At 40.5% G+C, this 15147-nt stretch overlaps 1 protein-coding gene across 11 annotated transcripts in view; it reads left to right on the top strand.

The window, feature by feature from the left end:
* The window catches only part of TSPAN4 (tetraspanin 4), a 416627-nt gene extending 407422 nt beyond the window's left edge, over positions 1–9205 (top strand). For 10 of the 11 annotated variants that reach the window (XM_030950222.1, XM_030950221.1, XM_030950220.1 and 7 more), the window contains 3 exons: positions 1515–1646; positions 3651–3734; positions 6468–9205. In XM_030950222.1, the coding sequence (XP_030806082.1) occupies positions 1515–1646; positions 3651–3734; positions 6468–6536 (285 nt within the window). In that variant the 3' untranslated portion in view covers positions 6537–9205. The remainder of the gene's footprint in view (positions 1–1514; positions 1647–3650; positions 3735–6467) is intronic. The other variant, XM_030950216.1, reaches the window with a different exon arrangement.
* The last annotated feature ends 5942 nt before the right edge of the window (positions 9206–15147 follow it).

Below are 15147 nucleotides of genomic sequence, written 5' to 3'. Positions count from 1 at the left end.
GCATAAAGGAAAAAAAGAAAGGCACAAACTTTTTTTCTAGTTTCATGTCAGTTTGTAGAAAATGAAGCCTGTAATCTTAAAAATCAACAATTGCAAGTGGAGGATTGAGTCCTGCCACAGACCAAATCAAAATTCGGAGCAGAAACTTGGAAGGATAGATGTTAGTGCAGGAAAGTTTTCTGACTTTTCCTTGACAGAAGAAAAACTGCTGTGAGCACTGAAATGTCTCTATCAAGGAGTACTTTCTGAGTGCTTGAAGCATCATAAGATGCATGAGGCAGCATGTGACACCTCTGCCCTCTATGGGTGTAGAGTGGCACATTTTGTGTGTGCAACAAGAGCTGAACACTACAACTCTACTACAGCCTGAACTCTACAACTATTATATAACAAAGGAAAACTCTCCCTCAAGCCAGTGTAAACATCAGGATCTCGGTTAGGTCTTTGGGCCTGGTGATGCAGATGTCTGCATGATTATGAGTCTCTCAGAAACAAGAGAAGTGGTCTCTACAGGGATGCTAAAAACACCCTTCAGGCTTATCTAAACTCACATTTAAAAAAATAAGATCTTGGCAGGTAATTTTGGGACTAGGTAGGTGGCTGGCATAGCCCCAAAAAAGTGTGAGGTACTGTGAATAGCAGAGAGCAGTTCTGCAGCCCAGTGTTGTCTTGTTCACTCATTGGTGCTGAAGCATCTAAATCCCAACAAATTCATACTTTTGCATAAGGGCGACAGATGGTGTATACATCTATATGATAATGAGTCCCAGCTTATTTCCTATCACAGGAATATACCAGTTCCCAAGGGGAAGATGGCCACAGAGCCATTCCCTCTACCACTGTGTGTTTCTGTACCTTTCATCCCGCTACCAAAGTCAAACAGACCTTCTGATTTAGCAGTGTTGTGATATCTGCACACACTGTATCGTTGTAGGCGGACACTTAAGGCACAACTGTTAGAGCATCATCAGATGATGACATTAAAGACCTGCACCACAGAGAGAACAGGAGGAAATGCACCTTTTGCTGATAGGCAAAGACTTTCAAAGGTGATTAGTAATTAATAGCTTAGTGAGAAATTTGCCTTGTTTACTCCAATCATGATCCCAGAAGTAGTGTGCTATAGAGATCACATCTCTTGGGTGCTGTACCTGTATCTTTTTTCTTGACAAGCTGCAAACAACTGTTAAAATTCTGGTCAGTCAATAACTCAATCTCAGTACTTGTCTGAGGTTGTCCAGTTTCAGCTCCTGCAGTATCTTCCCAGTGCAAATAGGAGTCTTTCCTTCTTGCATCAACATTAGCTGCATACAAGGCCATCTTTAAACTTAATAAAAAAGAGTGGAGAAGGGGGTCTGTTTTGAGTAAAGCTGAGGAAGTACTGTATTCCTTTAAAATGTAAAGCCTCTGCTGATATGATCAAAATGCACTGAGTGTCAGGCTCCAGGAAGCAAAGTTAGAAGAGACAGTGATGGATCACGCTTACGGTATCACCTCGGTTCATCTTTTTCCAGTTCAGATGCTGTGGAGTCTCCAACTACACGGACTGGTTCGAAGTGTACAACACAACCCGGGTGCCAGACTCCTGCTGCTTAGAATTCAGTGAGAACTGTGGGCTCCATTCCCCAGGGACCTGGTGGAAAGCGGTGAGTAGCTCTGCAGCACACAGCAGCAGCTGCCTTGCAGCCCAGGTGAAGGGCAGGCAGTAGTGATTTGCAGGGCTGCACAGATGATAAGCTGTGCACCTCATTCTATCCTAATTCACCTTTCATCAGGTGCTTTCAGAAGGCTCCTGTTGAGCTGTGGCCTTTGACCTCCAATGAAACCCCCTATTTAGTTATTTTTATGAGCTGATTTCCTTTCAGTAGGCTCCAAGCTGTTGTTCCACACTGCAGACAGGTCCATTCCAACACTGAGCTGCAGCACAGACTGGTGATATCAAGCTAGGAAATGGCAGGAATGCCCTTTTTAGTGTCCCACCTACTGGGGGCAGGTAGCAATAAAGGCAAATGGTTCATGCACACACAGGCCCTGGAGCAGCAGCTGTAGCTTATCACAGCCCAGGCAGTCCTGAGGCAGGAGGACTGGGAGAGCCTTGAGCACTCTTCTCCCACCAGGAGCTCTCATTTGGGGGCCTGCACTGCACAGAAGAGTGGGAACTGTTCCGCTGAGTTGCCAGCAGCACTTTTTTTTTAGTTTCTGCACTTGCCTGTAATCAAATTCAAAACTCCATGGGATAATTTCCCTACAATGGCCTCAGCAAGATCTTTCTGGAACAGATAGAGCCTAAATATGTCTCTGAAATTAGCTCAGCAATTCTTCGTGCTAATTACAGGTAGTGCAATTACACAGGAGGGGTGTAGGCCACCTGATGAAGTGGAATTATAACTAAGTTTTGCTGGTTCTAATGGTTTGTGAAGACAATGAGTAAAGCTGTCTTGGCCACTTTCTAGTGAGATTTCATGTGCATGGACTTGTACTCACAGAGGCTGAGTTCACATCAAACACAGCTTCCTTATACTTCTTGAGTAGCTCTGGGTAATTTTTTTAATTTAAGGACTGAAAAGTTCTTCTGTTTTATTCAGGGTAGCAAGAAAATCAGTGCAGGTTAACCCTCTGGCTTCTGATGACCATTAATTGTTCATCCTTTGTACATATGTAAAAACCCCTAACTGAAGGCTGAATGATTCTTGGCCATGAACATTTACAAGACAGGGGGCCCTGTTTTTGCACAAGGTTGTCTCACAGACATTATTATTTAAAGAAAGGTTTCACTTGGGCCAATTCCACCTTCTCCAAAACTGGACCAGTAAAACAGGGCTACAGCTACTGCAGAATTTGAAGCATGAAGAAAATAATGGAGGAGTGCCCATACTGCAGTTTGAAATGGTTGGAAATGGTATGAAATAGGCCCATGTGCAGCAGGAGCAGCTACTGAGCCACTCACACTGGGACGGTTTGATTTCATGTATCTGTATGTATTATAAGAAATGTTTATTTTTCCTGAAATGTGGAAAAAATGAAAGCCTCATTATAAGGTTCTAACTGCTTCTGGTTGGGTTTTAGAGAGCAAACAGGACCCAAACCCAGTGCTTGTTTAGTTGTTGTGGTTTAACCCCAGCTGGCTACTAAGCCCCACACAGCTGCCTGCTTACTTTGCCACCAGTGGGATCAAGGGGAGAGCAGGAAAGTAAAAGTGAGAAAAGAGTGGGTGGAGATAAAGACAGTTCAGTAGGGAAACTAAAGAACCATGCTCTGTGTAACCCCTGCTCAATGATAACAAAAAATATCTCCAGATTATCAACCCTGTGTTCAGGACAAATCCATAACACAGCCCCATACCCATCACTGTGAGGAAAATTAACTCTACCCCAGCCAAAACCAGCACAATATTTTTAGTTACTGGCTGAATTCATATGGAGCAGTGCTCATGCAGCATTTTGGAGGTGCATTTTGTTGTGTCACTGGGATTAGTACTCCATGTTCAAGTTTCAACCCAAAAATGCACTGTAGTGGCTCCAGCACTGAAATGATAATCCAGGCTATCTGGCATCTAGGTCAGATCCATTTTTTCTCTGGCTGTATATTCCAGGGAGTGTAGAGCTGTATTATGGCCAATACAATATTCTTGATTTGTTTTTTTTTTTTAGCCTTGCTATGAAACTGTGAAAGTATGGCTCCAGGAAAACTTACTGGCAGTGGGAATCTTTGGATTGTGCACAGCTATGGTGCAGGTACAGTTTAATATCAATTTTCAAATCCTAAATAATTGTAACTAAGTAACCACAGATTCAGATATATACTCTGCCTAAGCAGGTTTTAAATCTTGCAGAATTTTTGTCTACCATCATGCGAAAGTATTAAGTACTTTGAGTTTTACTTTAGTTAAAATACTGTGTACAAGACATAGAACTAGGAATACTGCACAGTGTTTTATGATGCACTGCAAAGAGCTGGCACTTTATCAAGTGGTTTATATAAGACTGAAACTGGACTTGGGACGGGAGACTGGACTCTAGACACCTAATCAGGGTAGGATGAACTGCCTTTAGGGTGCCTGCATTTGTCCAGTTATTCTCCAGAGAGGACTTAGGCTAAATACCCAATTTCAGCATAGTCTAGAGAAAGCTTAAGTCTTCAACCTCATCCCTCAGGCCCGGGGTAAATTACAAATCAGGATGTGGTGCCCATTAGTCAACCCTGCCAATAAACCTATGCTCCTTTACTATGATTGGCATAGACATGCCTATCAGATTTTTGAGTTGCAGTCCTTTCCACTGTGACTTTGGTCAGAGAAGACTCTGTTGTCCACCACTTTCTCTTACGTGCCTGTGCCTTTAACCCAGCCTGCTGTGGTTGTGCCAGTCTAAGCACCTGTGGCACAGCCTGAGGATACACGGGTGAAAGTTGTGCTGGAGCTCAGGCTGGTTCAAAGTCCCTTTCCTAAATTCAGTGAAGATCTAGCTTTAGTTTCCAGCTCCCCCTCTCTCACACTAAACGTGCAAGCACAAAGGATGGCATTGCTAAGCTAATTAACACCATGTAACTGCAGATTAACTCATGGTTGTTTGGTTTGGTTGTTTGTTTTTTTTTAATTTGCCTGGTATGCCACTAGCAGCAGCAGGAGAGAGCCTGCGATCAGTATTCTACTCACATTCCCAATAACAACAGATTAGGCAGAATGGCACATATCTTACTCTCTCATATGTCATTTATTGGCTGCAACTTATTAATGCAAATGCCTGATGCCTCACAGGCCCAAATTCAGAGTTTTGGGGTTTGTTCCAGTATAATAAGCAGATATGCTTAGAGAAAAAAGCACAAGATCATATGGCAGACAGGCAATTTATGACTGTTGTTAATACATTACCATGATTAAAAAAAAACCAAACCAGCTTTTGAGCATCCATTCAGGATTTAGGGTATCTTTATAGGATACACTAAAAACCCCCAGCAGCCTGTGGTCAGAGTCCTTCTCATAAATACCCTAAGTATATTAAATTTCTAAGCCAATACTATCTTTCTGGCAGAAAGACATTGCTAGTTTGCATGGGAGGAAGCACTTCAGACAATTTAAAAATGCAAATTCACATTCCTAGTAAATGCTGTGCAATGCAGGGAAAACACCTCAGAACACAACAGATTTTCAGTCTGCCTTCCAGCTGCCTGGTGTGATTGAATCTACCTGATGACAAAAGTTTCTGTGTGCTGTCACCTGAAATTAATTGGGCCCCCTCTCTTGCTGCTGTTTCAGTTGTGTTCTGGCCCATAGCATGTGGCAGTTTTTCATGTTAGCATCTCAGACAATCATAGAGTCACATAATTTGAAGGATATAACAGCACACGCAACAGAAGAATCTTCCTCAGTCGTGCATGCTTCAAATTATAAACCAAGTTCAGCCACCACTGTTTTGTTACGTAGCTGTCCCTGAAGGTGGAGACTTCCAAAAGGCCAGTGCTTGCTACAAACAGCACATCAAAACCTAATAATCTGATTTCACTGTGGAAGAGTGAGACTTGAGGAGGATTAACAACTTTATAACCATTTTTACTTCATAAATATAATTTTGTGTGTGTGTGTGTATTCATATATGCTTTCAAAGTACTCATTAACAGGAACTATTACTCATGTAAAAACTAAATTTGAAGTGGTCAAATTAAGTGCTTAAAACAGAATTCATACCCTAAAATTTTCTAGCTGGCAGCCCTTCATTTCAGTGACAACTCTTACAGTGGTGGTGCAAAGGGAAAGTAACAAGCACTTAGTACATTCATATAGGTACTTCAGCTGGAAAGAAAATAAGACTCTCTCCCCCATCCCCTTTTGATGAAGTAATCCACCAGAGACAGCACAACAGGTCAGTGCTTAGCTGGGAGAAGAACCCCCACCTCCCTGCTGCTTCTCTTGAATAGGCTGAGTAGAAAAACACATCCATTGTTGATGAGGCATTGATGGCCATGATTAATGCATGTTCAGTCTCCAGTGATTCCCCCACAGGGACCTGTGCACACATACACTTGGAAAAGTAAAGTACAGTCAAGTAAACCACAGCATCTGTAGGGCCAGGGATTAACCCAATGTCTTTCAAAACAACAGGTACAGGGACCCCCACAGAATACCTACACAACTGTGGATTGCTACTGTAAAATATTTTCAAGCAAAAGGCATCCAAATTTTTTTCAATATACCTCTTTCCAGTATCTGTGGCTGCTTTTGATGGAGAAATCAACTCTCCCTTGCTCTCACTGTCCATTCTGTAAGACAGCAATACAGATAAGGACAAAAGGCAGACAGACTCTAAGAATAGAACAAGGACATGAACAGGCAGGAAAAGCAGTATGTGATATGTCCTCCTGTGTGTGAACAAAACTAGTGTCATGCTTTTCTCTTTTTTTTCTTGTTGTTTCAATAAATAGGGGTTTTTTACTTACTGAAAAACGATTGTTTGTTGTTTCTTTTCTCTTAGATTCTCGGACTCACCTTTGCAATGACCATGTATTGTCAGGTAGTCAAGGCAGACACCTACTGTGCATAGATACCATTCCCAATCTTTCTGCTTCTCCTCCAAAGGACACAGGAGAAATCTCCTTCATGCTCATTCATCTGACCTTTCCCCACCCCCCTTTGTACTATAAACTGTGTATAATGCTATCTTTCTGAAGATTTTGTGAATCACCCCACTTTACTGAAGGAGGAAGAAAAGAAAAAGTCAGTACTTGAACTGGCACAGGTAGGAAGCAGCCTTGTCTTTAAGCAGAGGAAAACCAAAAAAGCAATGGTTCCTTTTCCATGGCCTGTGGCGAGGCAAGAGAGGCTGCTTACAAGGGGCTGACTGCAAACCTATGTTAGGAAAAGATGGCACTGAGGCAACCTCTGCAAAAGCTGCCGGGCTGCCTTCCTGCATTTCCCAGTCTGGAAGAGAGGACGTAGAAAACAAATGTTCTTCAGCAAAAAGATACAGAGTAGCTAGGACTGAATGCAATTGTAATTTTACTACAGTTTGCACACAGCTAAAATGTCAAGATCAAGCAGCCCTGCCTCCAAGTGTCTCAAGATGATTTTGTAGCCAGGAGAGGATCATCTTCAGAAGTGCATTGTTTTAAAGGAGTATTTTTAATCTTCCGTGCCGCAGAGTCAGGCTTTTAATCAGAATCTGTACAGCGAGATCTTGGCTGTTAATGGAAAACAATATTGGACATTGCCTCACTTCCTAATTGCCAGTGGCATGTTGATGGTTGACTGCATATGTTATATATATTACATTCATAAACACATACTTTTCTGAAAGGAGGTGAAAATACCCAGCATCTAACCTCAGAAAGAGGAAACCTTCTATCCTATTTTACATTCCAACTGAAATAACCAAGTATTATTTCTTGTACAAGGCACTATCACTTATACCTCTGGGAAACAAGTAATTACTTTCAGCTGTATCTTCATTTCAGTAAACAACTTGTGAGTGGGCTCTCTCTGTCAGTCTACTATGGTTTTATTTATCATCCCCGTTTCAAGTAAGTCTGCCAAAAAATATCACTCATTTCCATGCTTGAAGATGTGTACAAAGCTGTCAGCTGTTCCTTCCCTGAATGTCACCATTCCATTAATTTACTTTGGGATAACATCATCTGCAGGTATGATAGAGTTTGCCTTGCTGAGGAAAAATCTTTCGCACATTGCTCATTTTTCTGAGAGTTATTAAGACTTCAGATGCTTTTATGCTTACCTTGTTTTTTTCCTCCCAGCTGCACGCTGACAACAGCCAAGACACATCAGTCTCTGTTAGAACTGGAGTCACTTCTCAGTGCTCTTTTTTCAGATGCATTTTTCTTCACCTAGCTGCTGGTTAGAATATAATCCACACTTTCTAGAATATAATGGAATCGCAGAAATATGCAGCAATCAAAACCATTCCTTTCCTAACTAGGGAACAGCCACTCATTGATAACTGAAGTAATTGATGTAGTACCCTTCTATGCACGTCTTCTGGTGATGAGGTTAAAAGCCAGATGTGTCCTATTGTTCAAACAAATAATTCCCTGCCAGCAAACAGCTCCAGGTAGTGCATGTGTGCCAGGGAGAAGCTGAAGCACCCCAGGGAAAGGACAGAGCAGGGACCAGGCAAACAGAGCAATGCAGAGGCCTGCTCCTCTCAGCCAGCATTTGTGGAGCTCTCAGCCACTGTCACTTAGAGCAGAGAGCTGTCCATGGAGCACTATTTTCCCAGGAAGCTGAGTGCAGCCATTCCTGCAGACTGGAAGCATGCAGCAACCTCACAGGGAAAGTTACCTTGCTTCCAACAGCAGGTGTCAGCTCTGGGTGACATTTTGCATGCTTTGATTAAAAGGCAAAGCACAAAGCTGGACTTGCCAACCCAATCTCCTTTACACCCATTACTAACACTTTTCTGGGTTTCTGCATTATTTGACAGATTCACTCTCACTCATCAGATTTGTCTCTGCTGATTTTTTGCAGTCTTCTCACTCTCAGGCATGAGCTACTCCATATTTTCTGGGAAATTGCTTAGGACAGTCTGGTGTTTAAAAGAGCAATTATTGTCCAAAATTTTACCCCCATGGGGCATTTAGCTGTACAGCCTAAGGTAAAAGTAATGTATTCTGTGCAATTTTTGTGGCTTCCCAATCACTATCACAGCAACCTCCCCCCCACTAAGGATTTTACTGTCATGCAAACAAGCCCCAACATACCCAAGCTGAGCAAGTAGCCCACACACAGGTGCCCTGTACTCCAAAGCAAGAGGCTCACTCATGTTGCAGTCACCACAGTCTCCCTGCTCTCTGCTTCTTGAGCCCAGACTGACCTGCAGACTGTCCTGCTCTGCAAAAGATGGTGTAAGTGTGTTCCTTCCCTCTCTCTACTCTGTTCTTTTCTTAACCTGCACAGATACAATTCCAGGTTAGCTGTACCATTAGTTCTTGCCTAGTTTGTACACAGGGGTGCTTCTGCTGACAGCTCAGAGTTCCTACCACTGAAAAGCAGCATGACACAATGATGAATACATTCATAAAACATTGATTTTTTTTTTTGAGACAGATAAAAGGTAGACAAGTCTATTTGTAGTGATCCCTGCCATTAAAAATTAACACAGAGACAGCAGGCTGATGATGGTTCAGTTGATGGGAGCAAACCATTGTGCAGAACTCCCACAGAGAGCAACTCTTATCAATTTGCTTGATGGTGGTGTAGAGAAAAGAGAGATCACAGACCCTTCTCCTGTGAGTCTCACAGTAATATCTGCTGAGCTCTTAGAGAATGCTTCTAGACTTCAGCTAAAGCTTCAGTGGAAAAAAATAGGAGAAGCAGACTGGAGACAAGTCACATTTTGTGGTTTCCTCTAATCATTTTCCACAGTTTAGGTGTCTTTACAAGATAAACTTCTTTGGTTTTCAAAAACAAGTACCTAAAGGGAGTATAAGCAACCCTCACTTTGTAAATTCCAGTCACTGCAACAAAAACAGTTAGGGGTAAAAACCAAAACAGAACAAAAAACCACAAACAAACAAAAAAAAAAAACCCAAGCAGACAAACAAACAAAAAAAAAAAAACCCAGATCACATATTGCTGCTAATAATTCTATTTAAAATACTCTTCTTCCACTACAACTGAGATGCTACTGCAACTCGTTCATAACTGGACTGTTTTGTATATTTGATGTTATTAACTCTCTCCACACAGACCAAACAGCTGTTACAGTGCTTACAGCATTACCAGCACAATCCAATTTCATACCTCTGAACATACTGCATATAACAAGCCTCAGACTTAACATATTTTCTTAAGATCACTGCATCCTTTCTCTGCTGACAAGGTCAGAAGATTTTGTGATGTGTAACAGCAACAATCTTTAAAAAAAAAAACAACAAAAAGCCAAAAAAAAAGACAGTTCCATTTTACACATTAAACTGGTTGATTATATATAAGTAACCTGTAGTACATAATATCCATTTGAAAGGCTGCTGATATTGAATGCAGGCAGAGCAACACAGAAGTCATTCCAATTGCTTCTATTAGTGTCTTGTCACTTTTAGTAAAGCCTTTTATATTATTGTGACTTCTTATCTTTAAACATGAAGGAGGACTCAACACATTTAAATTAAAGACAGAACCAAAGGCAATAAAGGAGCACTCCTAATTTATTCTCATGGCTGTTTCTGCTTAATAACAAGATATGAAGGCACAGGGCATATGAATGAACCTACTGAATTCAGCAGCATCAGGATTTAGCTTTTTAGATTCAGCCCAAATATACTTTTGGCTTTTCATTTTCACAATTATTTTAAAAAAAACTCCCCAAACTGTATATTTAATAGAATATGGTTTATTTTCCTGTACTGTCACTAGCAGCCAAATCTTATTACTTGTGCCACAGAATTACTTAGCTCCTCATCATACAGTGCACGATCACTGCAATACACTTCAGTTTCTGTTCTATGAATAGTTCTTTGGTCTCCCCCTCAAATTAAACAAACTCATAAAAGTTTATTCTTTGATCAATAATTAGCATTTAAATGCAGCATTATAGGATTTATCATATGGAGAGGAAGGGACTGCACAGAAGCTGTAAAAATCCTCTGTCTTGCATCATCAATAGGGCTGCTTATGGAATCCACCCCAACCCTCACTTCTCACAAACTGATGAGAACTGGTCACACAGAGTACACACTGAGTGACTGGGCTGCCTCTTACACCTTCCCAGGGCAGGACAGGAGGTTTTCAGCATGGACAAAGTCACAGCCTTTCGTTTACCCCTTGGCTTTGGTGTTGTGCTATAAATGCGGCACCAAAGGTAAGCAACAGAAACCAGCAGTTGATTGTGGCATTATTTAAATCCAGACTCCTTATTTACTCTAATTTATCTACAAGAATTTGCTAAGTGTAAATGATCTGCATAGATACTGAGTTAGATAATTAGAAAACACGTTGGGACTTGCCATGGGAAATCTTGTTTGGATTCCATTGTGAATTCTCCTCCCTTGTCACTGGTCTCTTACCACAGTGGGCAGTCTCCTCTGTTCTTTGGATTTTGTTGCTGCAATTACAATGGTACATTTTTGTGCATTCATATAAAGAACAAAATTTAAAATATACCTTTTATTTTTTAAAAGTTATTAAATATTCTTTAAAGTTTACAACAGAATGTCTTTTGTATTCTTTATAAGCAACTGCACTACAAGCTGAACAGTGATTCTATACAGACCCAGAGATGTGTGTGTGCGCGAGTGGGGGCAAGTACACACACACATACTGTATGCAATTTAACAAAACCCTACAGCTTTCTACTTCTTTGTAATTTCTCATTACTTTTGATTTGACCTATCCTTCCTTACAAATTTATTATTATTATTTATGTGGCTTACCTATTTCCAGTTGCATGCACACCTCTCTTTCCTTTTAAGGGCAGGCAACCCTTTATTTATCACATAAAAATTATGTGATAAGCAATTCAGAAACTGCTGGGAGATCAGGTTTAGTGTTAAAAAAATACTCAGACCCACACCAAATTATTTTGTGTTCACAACTTGTCTGTTACTGATAACTTTGAAATAAAAGGACTTCTCTTTTTCTGAGGTAGTTGCTTACATTCAGAAATTACGTAATAAAACTTGAAAAATTAACACCAGAATGTTTTTAAATGGAACAACTAGGACCTTGTACTGTGTCAAATCAGAAGAATGTCTGGTTAGCCAGGTACGTTATCTGCAGTCATGTCTAACACTGCCTTTTTTTATACAATTTGTTGTATCCTACAGGTCAAATATCTTTGCAAGTGAAATTGCCTCTAAACTGTACATTCTGAACAACACAAGTGTACTGTTGAAATTGTTATGGAAGAAGTAGAGACCCAGGGGTTTTAGAGTTTATTGCAGGAAGCATCATAAGGGATAACTCACATATTTGATGGAAGTTTCTTACAGCTCCCTCACTTTAGGAGAGATGTTTACATTAGTTGAATTGTCTTGATCCTATTAAGTGCACCACTAGGTGGTCTCATCAGCCACATCTATCTTTAATCCCTTTCTGACTTGGTGAAACTTTACACTTTAGTCCTGCAGTATAGCAGTGAATTTCACAATTTCTTTATGTCGCATTTAAAAAAGAATCCTTCTTACATGGATTTTAGCATTGTTGCCTTTCAATTTCATTTACTCACCATTGGTTCTGTACTTTAGGAACGATAACTTAATGATGCTTACAGAAATACATGGGCTCAGAGCAGCAGTATTACCTTTACAGCTTAATTTGCCTTTCCAGTAGAGCTTAACCCTGGGTAATTGAGTACCCTATTGATTTTTAAGATCCCATTGTTTCAAACAACTAAGCCCAGTGTACCTTCCCCCAGTAGCTATCCTGTCTGTCTTTGCTTTTGTACTACATCTTGGCATAGACAGAGCGGTTCCTACTTTAATCAATAACCAGATGAGTATTTCACCCCACAATCTGCTATTTTTCCAAAGTACACTTAACACAACCTGGAAATATCAGGCCTAGCTGATTATCCTGGCTGTGTAAAACAAAGTACTTTCTGTCTGCATGGCAATAATTTTCAAAGAAATTTAAGGGCAGCTTATGAAGCTTCAGCCAAAGTTTTATCTTGACACATTAAAAGTGCAAAACACAGAGCCCTATGTTTCTTATCTTACCATGCTAAAACCCCCAAGCAAATAAGAAATCTGTCATTAATAACTCATCTGGCAAATACCATTTAAAAGACTGTTTTTCTGAAATCCCATTAGTTGTCTAAGGTAGGTCACTTTACTCTAGGCCTTGCTTCCTTGTCTCCCCCTGCAATCAACTCTTTCCCCATGGAAATACTGTCTGTTCACTAGAAATCCTAGGGTTTGTTGACCTGCAAGTAGAGCTCAGTTTACAGTCCTCCCTCCAACAGCCAGAAAATATTCACTACCAAATCTACACCAGTGTGTGTTAGACAGCTGAACAGAAGTTCTGTGTCTTAGGATGAGGGTTTTTAATGAAGAAATAGCTGATCAGTTGAACTGATTTCTCAAACAAGTTCTTAGTATCTTTTATGTAGAAATCATTTAGGCAGAGCAGAATATTTTGTTACTACAGAATTGCTTAACAGACACTTCCCTGTATTTGCAATTGAAGAATAATTTGAAAGGATGGGATAATTATCCACTATAAACTTCCCCTTATATTCCATGGCACTGCTACTACAGAGTATAGTTCAAATCACAGGCAACAAAATAAAACATGTAACTGTATTTAGTTAAATACATAGAAAACAAAAATCTATGTAAAGGAAAGTACAGCATAAAAAACTCCCAATGTTAATGTATATTGCATATGTCTATGTCTCATATGAACTGTGACAAGAGTTTCAGGTGTAAAACATTCATCCTGAAGATTAACTAAAATTTACTGGAGAAATACAGGGATTTTGGGAACTAGTTTCTCAAAGTTTATTCAGATGCACCTCATTATCTCCCTCCTCCACAAATGCCCTTTGGCCCTTAAGCTTAAGTCCATGATTGCTCCTTCCACCTCTACCATTTAAATCTGCTTTTCTGCACAGAAAAATATGTTGTCAGTCACAGTACCAGTGTGTCAAGTGCAGAGAGGATTCAGTTGTTTGTATAAAGTTTAGTGCCCAATGCTAAGACATGTTACATGGCTTTACAAAATTCAGGTTTGATACTGATTTAGAAGACCACAGTCTCTACAGAACAGAGCAGAATAAGTATTGTGACAGAGAAATTCATGCAGCCTGGTTGTGGACCTATGTAGTGACTGAATCTGAATTGCTCTTAATGTCCTCAGTTCCTTGATGCAAGCCTGCAAATGGCTAGACAAGCACTGTTATCAAGCAGAACTGTCACTGGCTGTTTAGCACGCTCCAGACAGACTAATGCTGCAGGCATTCTTTTTCCATTTTTTTTTAACCCAGTTTACCTTGGAAACTTGTTCAGTGTTATTGTATCAGCCACAGATGCAATTAACGGATTCTGATATTATATCTCGGCTTGAATAATAAGCACCCAGGATACTGAGGTAAAAAAATGCCTCATCTTAGAAATTATGCATTTTTTTGTTCTTTTGAAATGCTCACCTGCACCCATACACTCTTAAGGTGACTGGGGCAGCGTATGCATCCCCACAGTTTGTACTGTGGCAGCCCAACTGTCCAAGATAACTTCTATTAAAAAATAAAAAAAAGTAAAAGTGTGTTTGTGTAATTCTCAGATCTCTGATTTTCAAGCTGTCATTTCTCAAGGAACAAACCCTCTCCCACCCTTAAAAGAGTTAGAGCTGTTTGCAAACTCAATTAGGATGAAGCATTTGCAAATACTCCAGGAAAAGAGCACTCCTGTGTGTTGATTCTAATGCTTTTTTGGCACCCTACCTCTCACTCCCTAATCAAATACCAGGTCTCTTATCACAGTCAAGGTCTCCAAAAGCTTTGTTGTAATCTCAGAACAGCACACAGCCTCCCTCCCTCCCCCCCCCGCAATGGTCCCCTGTGTTAATGTCACTTGAAAGCCAAACTGGCATTAGTTGAACAGGGAGGCTGGATGGAAGCACAGGGCAAGCTCTTTGGGTAAATTCTTCATGCTGTAAGCTCAGCTGCAGGAACTGGACACACAAATATGTTAGAAATAGTAATATAACCCCCTAGAAGCCAGAGGTGCTTTGACTATGCTGGTGAGCAGCTAAGTTATGGTCTCTTAAGGGCAGAGTTGCCTCAAAACCTCATGACTGAAAACACTCCTGCTTTTGGGGGAAAACCAGAAATTGTGAACTCAGACCTGTGCACAACAGAAGGAATTATGACTTTGCAAATGCAAATACAAGAGAGTACATAGACTGAATTGATGTGTCATATAATTACTAACTCACTTTCCCTAAACAAAATAATTCACCAGCTTGGAAGTACAGCTTGTTGTCATGGAACTTGCTTGATATTTGGTGCTAATAAAAATTGAAGTTTTAAATCTCCCTGTGAAGTCCGTGCATTGAAGTTCTTCCCTATTAAACACCTTCTTATTCCTGACTGTGCACCACAGCTGGTTACCCTGACACAAAACATCTTCATTATCAAAAGGTCCTTTGAAATAAGTGCTCACAGGTTTCAAAGAAGAATTATCACAGGAAAAACCGGCACAATT

This window comes from Camarhynchus parvulus, chromosome 5 (genome assembly GCF_901933205.1).
Source record: "Camarhynchus parvulus chromosome 5, STF_HiC, whole genome shotgun sequence".
NCBI classification, from domain to species: Eukaryota; Metazoa; Chordata; class Aves; order Passeriformes; family Thraupidae; genus Camarhynchus; species Camarhynchus parvulus.
This window is presented reverse-complemented; position numbering and strand designations above follow the sequence as displayed.